This window comes from Bipolaris zeicola (assembly GCF_000523435.1).
Source record: "Bipolaris zeicola 26-R-13 unplaced genomic scaffold scaffold_73, whole genome shotgun sequence".
NCBI classification, from domain to species: domain Eukaryota; kingdom Fungi; phylum Ascomycota; class Dothideomycetes; order Pleosporales; family Pleosporaceae; genus Bipolaris; species Bipolaris zeicola.
The window spans coordinates 1-16,314 of NW_006912122.1; the positions used below are offsets into that span (position 1 = coordinate 1).

The 16,314-nt window shown below is 51.7% G+C and overlaps 8 protein-coding genes across 8 annotated transcripts; 4 read left to right on the forward strand and 4 right to left on the reverse strand.

The window, feature by feature from the left end:
- Positions 1-566: 566 nt before the first annotated feature.
- On the forward strand, positions 567-1,352 carry COCCADRAFT_4989 (uncharacterized protein; the record flags this gene model as incomplete). The annotated part of the gene is made up of 1 exon (XM_007714031.1): positions 567-1,352. The coding sequence occupies one exon, from the start codon at positions 567-569 to the stop codon at positions 1,350-1,352; it is 786 nt and encodes a 261-aa protein (XP_007712221.1).
- A 1,079-nt stretch (positions 1,353-2,431) lies between these two features.
- COCCADRAFT_36716 (uncharacterized protein) lies at positions 2,432-3,255 on the reverse strand (the record flags this gene model as incomplete). Its single annotated transcript, XM_007714046.1, has 2 exons — positions 2,432-3,127; positions 3,187-3,255. The coding sequence occupies 2 exons, from the start codon at positions 3,253-3,255 to the stop codon at positions 2,432-2,434; spliced, it is 765 nt and encodes a 254-aa protein (XP_007712236.1).
- A 1,059-nt stretch (positions 3,256-4,314) lies between these two features.
- On the forward strand, positions 4,315-6,697 carry COCCADRAFT_36717 (uncharacterized protein; the record flags this gene model as incomplete). The annotated part of the gene is made up of 2 exons (XM_007714047.1): positions 4,315-4,327; positions 4,428-6,697. The coding sequence occupies 2 exons, from the start codon at positions 4,315-4,317 to the stop codon at positions 6,695-6,697; spliced, it is 2,283 nt and encodes a 760-aa protein (XP_007712237.1).
- A 570-nt stretch (positions 6,698-7,267) lies between these two features.
- COCCADRAFT_96073 (uncharacterized protein) lies at positions 7,268-10,113 on the forward strand (the record flags this gene model as incomplete). The annotated part of the gene is made up of 2 exons (XM_007714048.1): positions 7,268-9,640; positions 9,691-10,113. 2 exons carry the CDS (start codon positions 7,268-7,270, stop codon positions 10,111-10,113), a joined length of 2,796 nt encoding a protein of 931 aa, XP_007712238.1.
- A 323-nt stretch (positions 10,114-10,436) lies between these two features.
- On the reverse strand, positions 10,437-11,477 carry COCCADRAFT_4993 (uncharacterized protein; the record flags this gene model as incomplete). The annotated part of the gene is made up of 1 exon (XM_007714032.1): positions 10,437-11,477. The coding sequence occupies one exon, from the start codon at positions 11,475-11,477 to the stop codon at positions 10,437-10,439; it is 1,041 nt and encodes a 346-aa protein (XP_007712222.1).
- Positions 11,478-12,271: 794 nt separating this feature from the next.
- COCCADRAFT_95968 (uncharacterized protein) lies at positions 12,272-12,910 on the forward strand (the record flags this gene model as incomplete). Its single annotated transcript, XM_007714049.1, has 1 exon — positions 12,272-12,910. One exon carries the CDS (start codon positions 12,272-12,274, stop codon positions 12,908-12,910), a length of 639 nt encoding a protein of 212 aa, XP_007712239.1.
- Positions 12,911-13,230: 320 nt separating this feature from the next.
- COCCADRAFT_4995 (uncharacterized protein) lies at positions 13,231-14,549 on the reverse strand (the record flags this gene model as incomplete). The annotated part of the gene is made up of 2 exons (XM_007714033.1): positions 13,231-14,141; positions 14,219-14,549. The coding sequence occupies 2 exons, from the start codon at positions 14,547-14,549 to the stop codon at positions 13,231-13,233; spliced, it is 1,242 nt and encodes a 413-aa protein (XP_007712223.1).
- Positions 14,550-15,018: 469 nt separating this feature from the next.
- Positions 15,019-15,363, reverse strand: COCCADRAFT_96034 (uncharacterized protein; the record flags this gene model as incomplete). Its single annotated transcript, XM_007714050.1, has 1 exon — positions 15,019-15,363. The coding sequence occupies one exon, from the start codon at positions 15,361-15,363 to the stop codon at positions 15,019-15,021; it is 345 nt and encodes a 114-aa protein (XP_007712240.1).
- Between the last annotated feature and the right edge of the window lie 951 nt (positions 15,364-16,314).

Genomic DNA, 16,314 nt, shown 5'->3' on the forward strand with positions numbered 1-16,314 from the left:
GGATTTCATTATTACTCTCGTTGTGGTCAACTCAAATTGTACTTTCTTANTAGTTACTTAACTTCATAAGATTGATACTTGTTAGTCTATTTGATATAGATTAGGAATTGTCAAACCTATTGTTATCTATCTTACAAGCACGCCCACTCCATTGCATCGCCAGACAAATCTCACGGAGCTATTCACGTTATCCTACCCGCCCTAACCCGGATCGAGCATTAGAGAAGTATCAGCACCCAACCCCGTGTGACATCCCTGATGTAGAGACTTACTTAAACCGCCACATTGATTATACCTAGTTGTGATCCCTGCCGTACCCCTGTCAATGCTTTCGGACGCGGCTGATTACAGTATCTCGATAAGTACTGTGTACGTTCTTCTCACCGCTGACCTAAGGGGCTTTTTTGTCGTTTATATCACACGTTGTGTATGGATATAAATATCGCACTCGCGACGGCATACTAAGGACATTCAGAAACATCCTTTCATGCTTTAAAATTATTACAAATTCAAATCTAAGCCCCTTCTACCAACTAATGATCAATCCTATTTTGGCTCGATCGAAAATGCCCGCCCCACCCCGCATTCAGGTCAGTGACCTAACATTCACGTTCCCTAGCTATCCTACAGGAGTTCACTCCGTCACGCTCGACCTCCCTCCTCGATCACGCACCCTGCTTATTGGGGCTAATGGTTCTGGCAAAACTACCCTCCTAAAGCTTCTCTCAGGGACACGAGTCCCCCCAGCAGGAACCATCCGTATCTGTGGCATAGATCCCTTCCAAGAGTCCCTCGCAGGCGTGACGTACCTTGGTCTTGAATGGGCCACTAATCCTATTGTCCGTCACGACATCGAGGTGATGGAACTACTCCGCTCGGTAGGCGGGAATGACTATCCTGAGAGAAGAGATGCGCTCGTCACTATGCTCGATATTGATACAAATTGGCGATTGCATGCAGTCTCAGATGGTGAGCGACGCCGCGTACAGCTCGCAATGGGACTGCTGAGACCGTGGACGATATTGTTTCTCGATGAAATCACTGTTGATTTGGATGTCCTAAGTCGCGCTGAGTTTTTAGGCTGGCTGAAGCATGAGACAGAAGAGAGAGAGTGTACAGTTGTTTATGCCACGCACATTCTGGACAACCTTGCGGGATGGCCGTCGCACCTGGTACACATGAGCCTAGGCTCAGTCAAGCAATGGGGCGAGACAGAGAGGATCCTGCCGAGCTATGATGGCATAGTGGCACAAACAGGAAATAGTCGATTGGGCGAAATGGCCATAGGGTGGTTAAAGGAGGACGTTAAGAAGAGAGGTCCTCGAAACCATACTTACAGTTCGTTAACATAGGTATTGGGCCACTGTATCACAGCTTATAATTAAGAAAAAAGCTAAAATACTTTTCTAAGCGTGTTTAAAGAGAAACTTCGTGGAATTGAATGAGAAAAAGCCTCAATCCTTACTATGTCTATTTGGAGAGCTGGTTCCTAATGGAAACTTAGATCCCGCCTTATTATTAGACGGTGCACCTGGACTTATGCGAGCTTCAGTGTAATACGTCTAGCGTGGTAAGTAGTCTCCATGTCAGGATTGTTTTTCGTAATCATCTCCGCCAATACCAGCCTAAATAGAGAGCTTATTCTCAAGCTCTTTAATCGTACCATATGTCACTGATGTTGTTACAAGTAACAAGGATCTTCTCCTTGACAAGTGATGAGACGGCTGAAGGCCTATAGACGTCCACGTCAGAATGATGATTATTGCGGGGCTTAAGGTCACGTAATGTGCCATGCCGCCAAGGCTGGCTATCTAGGATGGCAGTGCGTAAAAATATAGATTAGTGTTTGTTAAAACCTCTGGTTACATATATAATTTCTTGCTACTACAAATCGCTAGACAACCCTTACGGAGCTAGTTATCTATTCCTACTCGCTCTAACCTGGATCGAGCTTAGAGAAGTATCAGCACCCAACCCCGTGTAACACATCGTTTCGAGTTAGTATCCTAAGTGGTTTCTTAACCATTATACTATCATCCCTAGGGAGAGGATCCTTTCTATTGTTACTTGTAACACTCTTATAGGTCTCTTTAAAGAATCTCACTCGCTCTAACTCTAGACCGAACTTGGAGAAGTAGAGGCACACAAACCCCGTGTAACATTGTGCATTTCGAATACTAGAGGCATGAGGAAAAAACTGAAGGTATTATGAATGAATATCTCTATTGAAACAAACGCATACTATACCTATGTAGTGGGCGCCGCAATCGCCCCCTGAAACCCGTTCGAGGTAGCCAAAAAAGAGGTAGCCATGCCATGATGTTATACATTCAAACATCCCTCATTATGATATCTTGCAAGAAAAAAAACAGAACAGTGCCATTTCCCAATTCCCCGTTTCCATGCAACAAAAAACCCCCCATCATAAAACCTAACAACAGCTCCCCCAACCCTGCTGTTTCCCCTTCTTACTCGCATCATTAAGATTGACACCACCTCTATTCGCGCCTCCACCCCCAGGCCCTTTAACACCACTCCTTCGATCATTTAAATCGTACTTGCCCGCCTCAATATTCTGATATATTCTCTCTGCAACCTCCAGAAACGCTCTTTCGACGCCCTCTCCGCTCTTTGCGCTCGTCTCCACATACTGCATGACGCCGTTTGCTTTGCACCATTCTTCTGCTTCTTCGCGCGAGACCTGGCGCTTGTTTGCGGCGGCTTCGGAGGCGAGGTCGGATTTGTTGCCAACGAGGACGACGACGATGCCTTCTTCGGCGATTTGACGGAGATCGTGCAGCCACGAGGTTGCGGAGAGAAAGGTGTTTTTGCGCGAGATATCAAAGACCAGCAATGCGCCTGAGGCGCCGCGGAAGTAGCTGCGGGTGATGCTCTTGTATGTTTCTTGGCCGGCGGTATCCCAGAGCGACAGCTTCATGTGCTTTTGTTCTTGTTTTTGTTTCGCGGGGGAGATGGGGGCTTGTGCTTGGGCCGCAGCCGAGGGGTTATTGATGTTGAGGGCGTATGAGGCTGGGGGGCCGACGGGGACTATGCGCGAGCCGAATTCTACGCCGATAGTTACATCGTGGTGTGGTGAGAAGCGGCCTTCGCACAGCCGGACTGTGAGCTACACTCGGTCAGCGCTGGGGAAGAGCAGGCCATGTTGTTGATATCGTCGTCGCATACACTTGATTTACCGCATCCGGAGTCGCCTAGGGATACGATTTTTGCTATGTAATCCCATGGTTGAGCCATGATCGTCTGCAACGCCGTGCGACGGCGGGTATGGGAGCCGGGGCTCGGAGGGTGGCTTATGTGATGCTCTACACCACGTGCGAGAGAGGCTAGCTATAGTGTGTTTGGAGACGCGGTTTTTGTGCAGGTACGAGCAGTTGGCAAGGTGAGAAGCGTGTTAGCGGGTTTGACGGGAGAAAGTTGGGTCGATGGGGATACAGATGAGGTCAGGTCAGGGTTCAAGAATGCGGTCATAGCTCGGCAGCCGCTTGAGTCGAAGGAGACGGCGAACCACGATGTAACTGCAAATGCAAATAGTGCAGACTTGGACGTCCCGTCCCAACCAAGTGTTGATGGCATGTCTGTCGCATCTGTCATTTATTTTTTTATTTCTTCGCTGTGGCTGGTACTCGGCATGTCTACTTGACATGCCAGCCGAAGTATCTCCGGACGGTCCTGCTGGACTTTGAAGGCACCAAGAATACGGCTGCGCCCTCTGAAAGAAATTCACATGCGAAATCTACAGTCGTGTCGAGAACTTCAGGCAACAGCCAACGTGAAAAAGGTGGGTAGCTAGCAGGCTGGGTGGATGGCAGCGTGCAGGCTAGGGAGGATAGCGGCGCGTGGGTACATGTCCTGTCCTGTTCACGAGGATGTCGGCCCCGACAGCTATCGATAACCCGACGCGCACTGGCTTGGCTCTGCGACGATGAGCAACGCCCATCGACAGCAACTCGCCCGATAGCTTCAGCCTCAATAGCGCCCCATGTCCTAGCGCCCTAGTAATCTATTTCCCACCACCTTACATACTCTCTGGACCTTGCCATCACCACCACTCGCCGCCGGCCGTCGTCATTCTGAATCACTCAGCCTGGTCGCGTCAGGCTGCATGTCTCTTCGACTGCGTCATCCGCGCCTGCCTCTCGTACTACGGTACCCTTGCGCTCGACCGCCTCACCACCGCTGACCTCTCGCCCGACTGCATGCTTGCCCTGGCGCTGCATCCACAGTACATAGGCTCGGGCCGCCACTGCAAAGCCACTTATTTCTGATCCCGCCCATCGCTCGTCCCAGCCCATCATGTTCTCCGAATGTAAGTAGTCCCGCGCCTTATCAGGTACATGTGACAAGGCCACCGCCTCGTGTCTTGGGTCCTCTGCCTCACTCGCGTGACTGACATGCGTGCTTCACAGATGCATCCAAGTTCCTCTCCCAGTCGCAGTCCCGCCTGTCGCTCGGCCAGCCAGACTCAACCTCGACCCGCAACACCCTCGAGAGGCAACGCCCGTCATCGCGCGCTGCCCAGACCTACCTCCAGCGCCGCAACATGCCTAACCCTTACAACTCACAGGCCATGAGCCGCTTCACTTTTGCCTCCCGAACCTCGAATGCGCCCGCCCCCCTGTTCTACTCCGCTACCGATGATTTCCGGGAAGAAGACGATCATGTCGAGCACGACCGGGAAATGGCAGACCACTATGCCCTGCAGCGCTCACGGCGGCAGTTTGGCGCAAGCAACTTGTCAGAATCATCAGAGGTCGAAGACGACCTTGTCCAACGATCAGATCATACCATAGAAGCAGACAGGGGCGACCACGACTCTCCGGCTTATGGTTTGGGGCGGGGAATCAAGAGCTCGTGGATAGGCGACAAGCCTGCGCGTGGAAGGTCTACAACCGACAAACAATCACACGACGAAGAGCGGGAATCCAGTGTTCCCTTGTCCGAAACCACCGATCGCAGCAGTAGGGGGAGAGGCAATTTGGTAGATGTCGAGCTCGAATCAACAGATCGAGAGAGCATGGAAGAGGTGGATCGGGACGAGTTGCTAGGTCATCAGGACGAACCACCACCATCATTCCAACAGTTTCGAAATATGCCAAGGCAAAAACGCGGCCGCAATCAGCTCCGGAATACCCTCCCCATACCCCAGGAGACCGACGAGGATACCCTGCTTGAGCATCCACGGCCCATGAGTCCGGATCGCCAAACCGTTCCCGATGACGTACCGGAAAACCCGACGATAGCGCCGCGCCATAACTTCTTCTGGGCTGAGCTCTTCATAATCGTCCAGTGTGCCATTCTGGGCACATGGTTCATTTCATTTCTACAAGAGTCGCCACCCAACAAGAAGAACCCGTTGGGCGACACCATTTACACCGTCTTGCACTCGTCATTCCACCTGATTGGTGTTTATTCCCTCGTCTCAGTCATAGTCGGAGTTCTATGGCTATCCCTATTACGGTCCTTTGCCCGGCCTTTGGTGAGCCTGATGCTACTGGCAGTGCCGGTCATCTCCGTGTCCTTTTTCTTCTACCCTTTTGTGTCAAGTTTCAAAGGGTATTGGCATGGCGACAGCATTCAGGATCGGATGATGCGCTGGCTCTCGTTTGGCCCATTAATATTGGCTGGCTCCTGGGTGTATACCATTCTCAAGGCGCGTCATTCACTGGAAAAGGCCACGGGCATGTTGGAGTTTTCTAGCGAAATCTTGAGGGCGCAGTTTCCCTTGCTCCTTGTGGGCATTGCAACACTGGCCGCTGTCATTCTCTGGTCCTGGCTGTGGCTTCTCATGTTCACACATTTGTTTCTTGGGGGTCACTTTGCAGGCAACAAGTCTCGGTGGATCATCGATGCAAGCACATGGTGGCTTGGTATTGCTTTCTTTTTGGACTACTTCTGGACCTTGGCTGTCATTGCAGGTGTGCAGAGGGCGACTACAGCAGCAACGGTTTCTCAGTGGTATTTTCATCGCAACAGCGTGCCGGCGCCTTCTCCCAGGACCGTTGTTCAAGCCTCGCTCAGCCACGCGACATATACCATGGCTGGCACGATTTGCTTGTCAACGCTCATTTCCCTTGTAGTTCGCCTGCCGCTCATTGTTCTCCCGAGGAGAATTGCCGGCATGATCAGCATGTGCGCTTACTCGATAATGCCGACTCCGATTGCTGCCTTGACGAACCCACTCACTCTAACCTTTGCGTCCATTCACGGCGTGCCACTGAATCAGGCTGCTCTGGGTCTTTCCCAAATGAATTTTATTTCTGCAGGATCCCCAACAACGACCCTCGGCCCAAGATCGTTCAAGGACCATGGCCGACCATCAATACAGTCGTACAGGCTCGCCAAACTCCTCCTCCATGCCATCCGCTGGGTCATCACGCTAGCACTCGGCTTTGGTGGCTGGGTCTCGACCGCACGCATGCTTCAATTAGGCAACGGCACGGTGCCTTACAAGGGCAGTCTTTATGCTTACGTTGTTGGTCTAATTAGTGCAGCAATAGGTTGGGGTGCTCTAGGCGCCATGGAAGGTGTCCTCGGCGGTATTCTGGATGCAGTGCTGGTATGCTGGGGCAGTGAAGTGGGGAGAGACGGCCAAGGAGAGGCCAGGTACTGCGTCGATGCAGGCCGTCTGTTTGGCAACGAAGTCACGGGTCGGGGGAGAGCACGATATGAGGTTTGATGTGAATTTGTGACCGCGTCATTGGCAAGGAGTTTTTCAGGTCAACTTGGATGGCCCCAGTCTCGTTTTGGGTATACCTTGGCTCCTTCTTTTTCTTTTTCTTTTTACATTTTCTTTGTCATGAGGCCCGTGTTTGGCATGAAATGTAGCGCTTGTACCGCGTAGCAGCACTCGAGAGAAGCATTGTTCTCTATTGGTTTCTGGGTTCAACATATGTAGGCTAGGGGAGAGAAGAGATAGATGTACAGTTCCAGGTTCTTTGGTCGTATCTTCTTTTAGGCATGGCGTGTAGTGTGAGGACGCAGTGTCCACGCCCAGACAATATATATACATATACTTATATATATAGCCACGTCCAGCCCAACGGATCTAAGCATGTATGGCGCGATGCAACAGCAGCGACAGGTGCCAGGCCGGTCTGCGTCATGGTTCGCTTAGCGAGTAGCGCGCAGTGACGCGTGGGAAAGCGGGACCAAGATCAACACGGCTACTGCAGCCCAAACATGGGCCCAGCGCAGCAACGAGCAACACAATAGCGCTCAGCCTCTATGGAGTGCTCTCCCCGCCGCCATGTCCTCGCGCACCGTTCCGACAATGAAATCCCTGTCTACGGCTGAACGTCGCTCCGTGAATGCAAACCACTCGTCGGCCTCGCGACCCCGCGTCGCCCTTGGAGAAGAACACGATCGCCGCACCACCAGCACAGCACCGCATGCGAAGAAGCACTCGGCCACCATGCGCGCAACTGGCGCCACCACGGGCGAGCGCCGTACCGAAAAGCGCGAGGTGCGAGAGCGAGAGACCGAGGTCAGGCGCATCAAGACGCCGCTGAAGTCCTCGAGCGAGAGCCATCCGAGTACTCGAAGCCGTGCAGAGAAACCGGCGCGTGATGTTGAGAGACCGTCTCGGAGTGCTGCCTCGCAAAAGTCGCAACCCGAAGAGCCCCAGACGCCATGGGAACCACAGGCATCGCTGGTACCGCATACGACGGCCCCGCTGGCCACACGCATTTCCATGCCTCCCCTCGCGTCCACCGCCCCCGTGTCGTTGCAGCCTACACCACTCGCACAGCTGTCAGTTGAGGCCCAGGAGAGGGCGATTCTCGAGGATCTGCTGTTTGTATTTATGGGCTTTGAAGGGCAGTACATTCGCTTCAGCGATGCATACAACCCACATGAAGAGAAGGAGCGTCTGGTGGGCCCCCAGTTTCGTCTGATGCCCGGCCTCGACCCGAGTCTGCGCGACCTGACCAAGTCCATGTTAAAGACTGCCACCCATTACATTGCTGTCGAAGCCTGTGTTGAGGTTCTGAGTAGGGAGGAGTACGGTGCTGTCAACCATGCCCTGTGTGCGGCTGTACGCCGATTGCTGAAGGACTATCTCACGCTCGTAGCCCAGCTCGAACACCAGCTTTTGACCAACGAATCCTTCACCCTCCACGTGCTAAATTTACATACAAAACAAACAAGTCACATGTTGTTTCAGCTCTACACGACAGGCATCGAATTGTTGAAAGCAAACGGTATACTGGAGGATGAGAAGGATGAGGACTCGGCAGACGACGATAGCAATGATTTTGAGAATATTCTTGAATCGTTACGAGAAGGGGGCAACACGACCAAGAAACTCTGCAAAGGCGGAAGTGTACTGGGCCTGGTCACAAAACGCCTTGCTTCAATGTCGGGAGATCCAGCAGCGCGCACACTGTTGACTACTCTGCTACGGGAAGCTAGTAGACCATACATGGCCATGCTGAACGAGTGGTTACATCACGGCGGCATCAAAGACCCACATTCCGAGTTTTTGATCAAGGAGCAGAGGAGCATCAAGCGCGAGCGGTTAGATCAAGATTACACGGATGAATACTGGGAGAAGAGATATACCATACGCGACAACCTTGTTCCTCCACAGCTCGAAGCAGTAAAGGACAAAGTACTACTAGCAGGCAAATACCTCAACGTAGTCCGCGAGTGCGGAGGCGTCGATGTTAGCAAGATTGTGCAGGACGCGCCAACTAGCTTTGACGATCCTCGCTTTCTAGACAATGTCAACTCCTCATACGCCTACGCAAACTCGTCGCTTCTCAACCTGCTCCTTACGACACATCAACTCCCTGCACGACTGCGTTCACTGAAGCACTACTTCTTCCTCGACAGATCTGACTTCTTTACCTACTTCCTTGAAATGAGTGAGCTTGAGCTCAAGAAGCCAGCTAAACACGTTAATGTCGGCAAGCTGCAATCTCTCTTGGATCTCGCTACACGTCATGCTGGTTCGGTTGCCGTCGAAGACCCATACAAGGAAGATATCAAGGTCCAGATTAACAATACTGGTCTGACGAATTGGCTCATGAAGATTGTCAATGTCCAGGGTCTGGATCAGGAAACTGCTAGTGCTACACTGTCAAGTTATACGCCGGCAAATTCCGCGCCCATTACAGATGATACCAACATCACAGGATACCAAGCACTAGTCTTTGACTACGCCATGCCATTCCCACTGTCACTGGTAGTCAGCAGAGTCACACTAACGCGCTATCAATTACTCTTCCGATACCTCCTGAGTTTAAAGCACCTCGAGACGGACCTAGCCAAGTGCTGGGGCGAGCAGGGCAAGAATGCCGCCTGGAAACATCGGTCAAGGAATCCTCGTATTGAACAGTGGAAACGCCGAGCGTGGACACTTCGTGCACGTATGCTGGTCTTTGTGCAACAACTTACATACTACTGTACATCGGAGGTCATTGAGCCCAACTGGACCTCATTGATGTCGCGGATAAGCGAGGAGAAGAACCAAGACGCAAGGGCCAAGGGCAGGATGAACGAGGATGAGAGCGGTGGACCTCAAGTGAAGCGAACAGTAGACGAACTGATGCAAGACCATGTTGATTTTCTTGCAACCTGTTTGAAAGAATGCATGCTTACTAACAGTAAGCTGCTGCGAGTAAGTTTTGCATCACCTACTTCACTTCCCATGCTAACAAATCCCCCCAGATCAACAACAAGATCATGCAAACATGCTCCATGTTCGCCTCCTTCACCTACTCGCTATCCCGCTACCTCGTAACCGGTGACCCGGACCTCGTCGCTCAAATCAACGCCACTTTCGCACCTCCCCAACCATCCCAAACTTCAAAAACCTCAAAAACCCCTGCTGCTGCTGCCCCGCTGCTCAATGCCACACATAGACCCACCACGCAGTTTGTGTACGACCCCCAGCGTGTCGACAAGATGTTCGACATGCTCGCCAAGTATGAAGAGAATTTCACAAGGCATCTTAAGATTTTGCTGGATACATTGAATTATCTCGCTGCGACGGAGACGGTGGTCTTTTTGAGTCTTTGTGCACGCCTTACGAGTGCAGGTGAGGGGTTGAGCGGGTTTCAGGTTCCGATGGGTATGGAGGGTATTGCGTAGTTTCTTCTTCTTTTGATCCATTTGAAATTATGGAGTGGGTTAATTCTTCTTCTTTTTTTTTAGCATGTATAAGTTTGTCAAGGCGCTTCAGCGATACCAACGGGCATATGGAGCCATATGAGTTTATGACTTTTCCCACCCTACCCTCTTCTATAAAGTAGAATTCTTGGTCCCCGACATTTCGGTATTGCAAGGTATATCTTAGATACATACTGATGTGTGAAAAGGAGCGATTGAAAACAAAAACAAAAAGAAATTGAAGTTTGAAATTCAACTGAGCCATGTACGCACTGGGCAAGTAACTACACAAGAAAAGAAGAAATCTAATAAAACTTAAACGGACACCCCTTCCCCGCACTCTCCCCCATCGTCTTCTCCCTAACCACACTCTCCGTCAACTGCATAAGCCTCTCCCCCAACTCCTCATCCTGCGACATTGCGCTGCCAGGCTCAGGAATAGCAGGCGGGCAAACATACTGACCACTCACCTCCGTCTTCGTCGCCGCAAACATCGTGCTAACTGCGCCTTCAAACTGTGTTTTTTTAAACGGGGCTAAAGCGACGCTGACGCCGTAGCCGGCAAGTGGGTAAGCCTCGTGGATGTGCTCGACGGACTGGCGCGTCTCGACTACACCGGGGTGCGTGGCGTTGACGAGGAGGTTTGGATGCGAGGAAGCGAGGTGGCGGGCTAGGTAGCGAGCGTAGAGTATAGCTGCGAGTTTGGAGCGGCCGTACTGGCCGTTTGGTCCCAGATCCTGATTTAGTTCCTCCAAGGAGGCGAAAGAAGTGTCGCTAGGAGCGTTTTGGTGCGCGTTGGATGCGAGCTGTGCTATGCGGACTTTGGTGCCTGTGGCGGCGGTAGATTTGAGGAGGGGGAGCAAGTGCGAGGTTAGGACTGCGTGGCCCATGTGGTTGGCGGCCATGTGTAGGTCTACGCCGTTGGAGGCGAGTTGGTACGTCATTATGCCGCGGCCGGCGTTGTTGATAAGGATGTCGAGGCGGTCGGTTTTCTTGGTGATTTCAAAGGCGGTGCGGCTCACGGCAGACCAGTCGGAGAGGTCGCATTGGAGCCATTCTACGCGCGAGGCTTTGTCTTGGCCGAGTTCTGAGGCGATGGCTGCGGTGGCGTCCGAGGCGATGTCTTTGCTCATGGAGATGATGAAGAGTTTGGAGATGTTTTTGGAGAGAAGCGTGTGTGTGCAGCCGTAGCCAATGCCTTCGGAGCCGCCAGTTACGACGGCGACTTTGCCGCTGAGGTCGGGGACTTCTTCGAGGGAGAATTGCTGGTCTGCGGGTGCGAGGGAGTGGGCGCCAGAGACTGTTTTGCCGAGGTTTTCGGCGATTGTGTTTTTGATGGTTTGCATGGTGCTGTTTGTTGGAGTTTCCACTGGGCCGGCGAAGCGGTCGGTGTTTGGCTTGTTAGACGGAGTAGTTTTGGGTGAAGTTGAAGAGAATCTCGCTACGGATATGCGTGGTGTTAGAATTGAGGTTTTTTGACTGGAGCAAGATTGAAGGGAAATCCTAGTCCTAAATAACCTTGCTGCCTGCATGATTGCTACATATGTCACAATATGTTCCTATGTGCTCTCTTTAGCTATTTGGCTCTGAGATCATTGCCTGGTTGGACAAGCCAAAAGCAATTTTGTACAATGACGTTGGCCCGTTCCGGGGAACATGGCAGCCAATGCCATTTTTGCTTGATGTCAGCACTTCTGCACGTTCAGCGCGTTGCTCGGACATTGTGGAGTAGATCGAAGGTAGATCGAATACATTGACATGGGAATGACGCGTTGATCAGAGGTCGGTCGACTATGATGAATTAGGGCTAGCGTGGCTGTCATGCATGGGTTCTATCTCAACTTCATCCGCTAGTACGCGACGGGCCCTTGCATGATATGCATCAAGGATTGCCGCTATATACATTGCCATGGCTGGGAAAGCGGACAAACCTGTAGGAAGTGCGTTCGTAAGTTTCTTCTTGTCATTTGTATGAGAACATTAGATTTTCTTTCTCTAACACGATGCCAAGTATAATCAATGTAAAACATTACCATAAAGTTTGCATAACCATTCTTAAGACTTGACAATATTTCTCTACTCGTCTCTTCCTTCCATCTAAACTAAAGAGATCACAACTAACACATGCCAGACCGCCACCATGTCCTCCCTAACCGACCCCCACTCCACCAGCATCACCAACAACACACCCGAAGCCCACAAAGCCCGCGCTAACTCCGACATAATCAACCTCTTCAAAACCCCTCCTACCTCAACCGCCAATCCCTCCATCAAAGGCATAGGACTCTACACCCACATCGCCGCCCCCACCAACCCCAATTCAGAAGAAACACCCCCACACCCAATCTTCCTCCCTACTCCCCAATCCCCCACCGGAAAAGCCCCTTCAACCCCAACATTACCAGAAGAAATCCGCACTCTATGTTCAGACCTACGCGACTTGATCCGCGACGAAGAAGCAGCGCTAGCAACCCGCGATCTCAGTCTTGAGGAACTTACGGAACGCTATGCTGGACTGCCTGACCCGAGTGACGAGACGGTGCTGGTGTTGCGTGAGAGGCCGGATGTGGTGATGCAAGAGGATGGGTTAGGTCGACAGGGTATGGAGAGGGAGGTTGTGGTGCAGAGTGGGAGTCGTCGGACATCGGTTGATGGAGTGGGGGCTGCGGTGGCTGGGGGTAGGGAAGATGTGAGTATGCGGGGCGTGGAGGAGGAGTCGGCGAGGAGATTTCCGTCTGGTACGCATATTTATCGGGAGGATCCAAGGAGGAAGAGGTGAGTGGGGGGTTTGAGGGAGGAGAAGGAGGATGGTTGGTGGTGCTATGAATGTGTTCTAATGGGGCGGTTATTGTAAGGCAAGGGATTACTGGTTGAAAACCTAAAGTATATGCTTGATTTGAGCGATGATAATAATTCTACGACAGTGTGGCCTTTATTTATAGATATCACAAAAATATAGTTCTCGGATTCACTAAAAACAATATCCACATATCTCATACACAAGACTATTTCGTAAAAGTAACATACACACATAATCCCGCCCACCAAACACCAACCAGCCAGTCCAAAAAAGGGGTATATCTCCACACTTCATCCGTATCACACCGCCGTCATCCTAACAACCCCAAACCCATCCTCCCTCTCCACCGCCCGCCCCCCACCAACCATACACGTCCCACCGCCTCTCTCATCAAACCAGCGACTACACCTATGCCAACTCGGCAAACCCTCCGGGTCCTCATCTTCATTCTTGCATCCCCGGCCACACCCGCCGTTCTGCCGCCATTGCGCTCCAGCCCACTTGGTACACCGCGCGTACTCCGCACATTTTTGCGCTCTCTTCTTCTTTTGCTGTGAAAAGTCGGATAGAAGCGAGCGGGAGGTAAGACGGCGCAGTGTTATAATGGCGTGGGCGCAGAAGTCCGGGGTAGGGAGGGGGAGCTGGGTGGATGCGAGGGCGGTGGTTTCGAGGGACTCGAGGTTGTAGAGTAGTTCTTCGGGGACGGAAAGGAGAAAAGATGGGGCTGGGTGATCTTGTTTTGGGGGTTTGGAGAGGAGGCTTGAGGCTTTGCGGCGAAGTGAGCGTTTGTGGCTTTGTTCTAGTTCTTTTGGCTGGTGGGATTCGAGGGTGTGTGGTGGAGGTGTGATGGCTCGTACGATTGCGTCGTCGAGTTCTTCCAGGGAGCTGGTTCCTGTGCTGTCTAGTCCATGCTCTAAGAATTCTTTTGAGCAGCCTGCCATGGCCATGTAGACTAGGTCTTTCAGTTCCATCAATAGTTCGAAGATGATGCGCTGAGGAACGGGCTTTTGCTCAAAGAGAGTCTGGATGGAGGGGAGAAACTTCTGGGCCACTTCCCCGCCCGTGTATAGGTTCTTGCCATTGGCGAAGGGAGCATTGTCGATCATCTGAAATTCGATTTTGGACATCTGCCGTGATAGACCGGCTGCGAGGTGGCGAATTTGGACCAGCGGATTCTGAGTAAGAGAAGACTGAAGGGTTGGCGCAAGGTCTACCAAGGTATCAGCATGCGCGCTCTTCTATAGATTCGAATACATTGACGAGTATGTCAAGTCTATAAGTACATACCAGTAAAGGCGACTTCTCCAGCAAGTGCTACTAGTGCTTCAGCAAGCTCCTTTTCCCTTTCCTTCAACTCCCGTCTTTGGCTCTGCATCGCCCGCCATGGTACCACGAAGCCTATACTCTTTCCACCCACATCCACTGTCTTTCCATCTGAAACCTCTTGTGTGCTTTCTGAAACCCCCCCTTTGGTATATTTCTTTCCTTTTTGTCTCTGGAGATCTTCTTGGTGGTACTGTAAGGTGAGCAAAAGATCGTTGTTATCTTTGGTGTTACGGAGGTTGCGCCAGACACCCAGGACGGCATTAGTGGAGAAGAGATGTTGATATGGCGACATTGTGTTTGCGCAGACAAAGTCAGCTTCACATTGCTAATATTTGGATCGTGAGAAATGACTGTGGCGCAAAAGCACACAGTATGTATCTGGGTTGTGGATGTACGCGATCCACCGGGCGCTTTGTTTGCAAGTTGGCGGATGAAAGCTGCGAACCCCTGTTTGTCAACAGATTTAACCACATTAGGAAGACAACGCGTGGGGCGGCATGTGAGGGGCAACGCACGCGCGATTCATGATGCTGGGTCAATAGTACAGTTGTATTCTTGTCTTCATGCAGTCATGAGTTTCGACACTTGGAATCGACCCTACGTTGAGGTCTCTATAGTACAGTCGTATATCAGCATTCCATCCCAACCAGTCCCGAAAGATCAAACACAGCCCAAGCGATTCCGTTATGCTGATGCGCCGAAGAACACCAAAATATGCGTCGCTACGAACATTGACAGAATCCAATTTGTTGCAAATCTCATTAGATCATGCCAGCCATGCCCTGTGATGCGTAGGCCATGGGCTTGATGTTTGGATGCGCAACCGCATCGAACTGGGTAAAATTGAGCTTGTAGTCTGGCCCAATCTTGATAAAGGCGCCCTTGTTGTGGGTGCTGTCGCAATAATTGGGGGCCGAGAAGACGGTAATACAACGTCCGTCGTGCTCAACCTCGTAGCCGCCCATGCGTACCTCGTGCGATCGGATAATGGCCTCGAGACCGTTGTTTTCGCAGAAGCGCTTGGTGACATCAGGGCCAAACTGTAGACCAACACCACGTTTACTGGGTCCTCGGCCTGGGCTCGTCTGGGGGTCAGTCCACAGCATCTCCATCATAAGGCCGGATTGGCCTGGTTGCCTCTGCTTAAATCGGTTGAGCTTTCGTACGTCGTCCAGGGTAATTTGATCATCGGAGAAAAGACCGCCGTGAAGCACAAAGTACTTCTTGCCAATAAGAGTTGCTAGAGGGAGGGCTGAGAAGGATTCTGAGAAGAGTTTGAATACACGCTCGGTGTACTTGGCCTTGCACTCTCCCTCGAAGCCGTACATTCTGTTCATGTCGTCTGTTTCGTGGTTGCCTCGGTTGAGGAAAAAGGAGTTGGGATATAGCCACTTGTAGGCGTACAGTAGCAATGCGATTTCAGTGGACCAGGATCCTCGGTCGACAAAGTCGCCGTTGAAGAGGAATGCATGCTTTTCCGAGGGCTTTCCTGCGAGGCGGAAAATCTCCATGAGATCGAAGAACTGGCCTGGGGTTGTTGGTAAGTATTAGATTAAGATTGGACTCATGCAACATACCGTGCGTGTCACCACAGACTGTGATTTCATGGCCTTGCTCAACGTCGTGCTCGACCATGGTGGGCTCCTTTTTGATAATGTCCATGACGGCGATGATGATCTGGTAGACGTACTTCTTGGCCAGCTTCTTTCCGTTCTTAAATCTTTCAATCATGTCCTCTATGAACTCGAGTGTCATCTTGTCCTCGAGCTTTGCGCCGTCGTATGAGGGGTCAACGACCATGTGTTCGAGGTCCAGGCCCTCTGCGGCCGAGGGCGCATCTTCGACTTCGATAGCCTTGAGGAAGGCGTCTCGCTTGACAATCTTGTCGCACTCGGCCATGCGCAGCTTTGCGTTGGCATCGTTGGGGGCTTTCTTAACGACGAGCTTCCAGTCGCGGAGGGCCTCACGATGCTTGAGGATGGCCGTGTTGGCCGAGGCGCGACGAAAGTATGCCTGCGGGGAACGTGGTGAGCGCCATGATGAGCAACCAAGGGTGG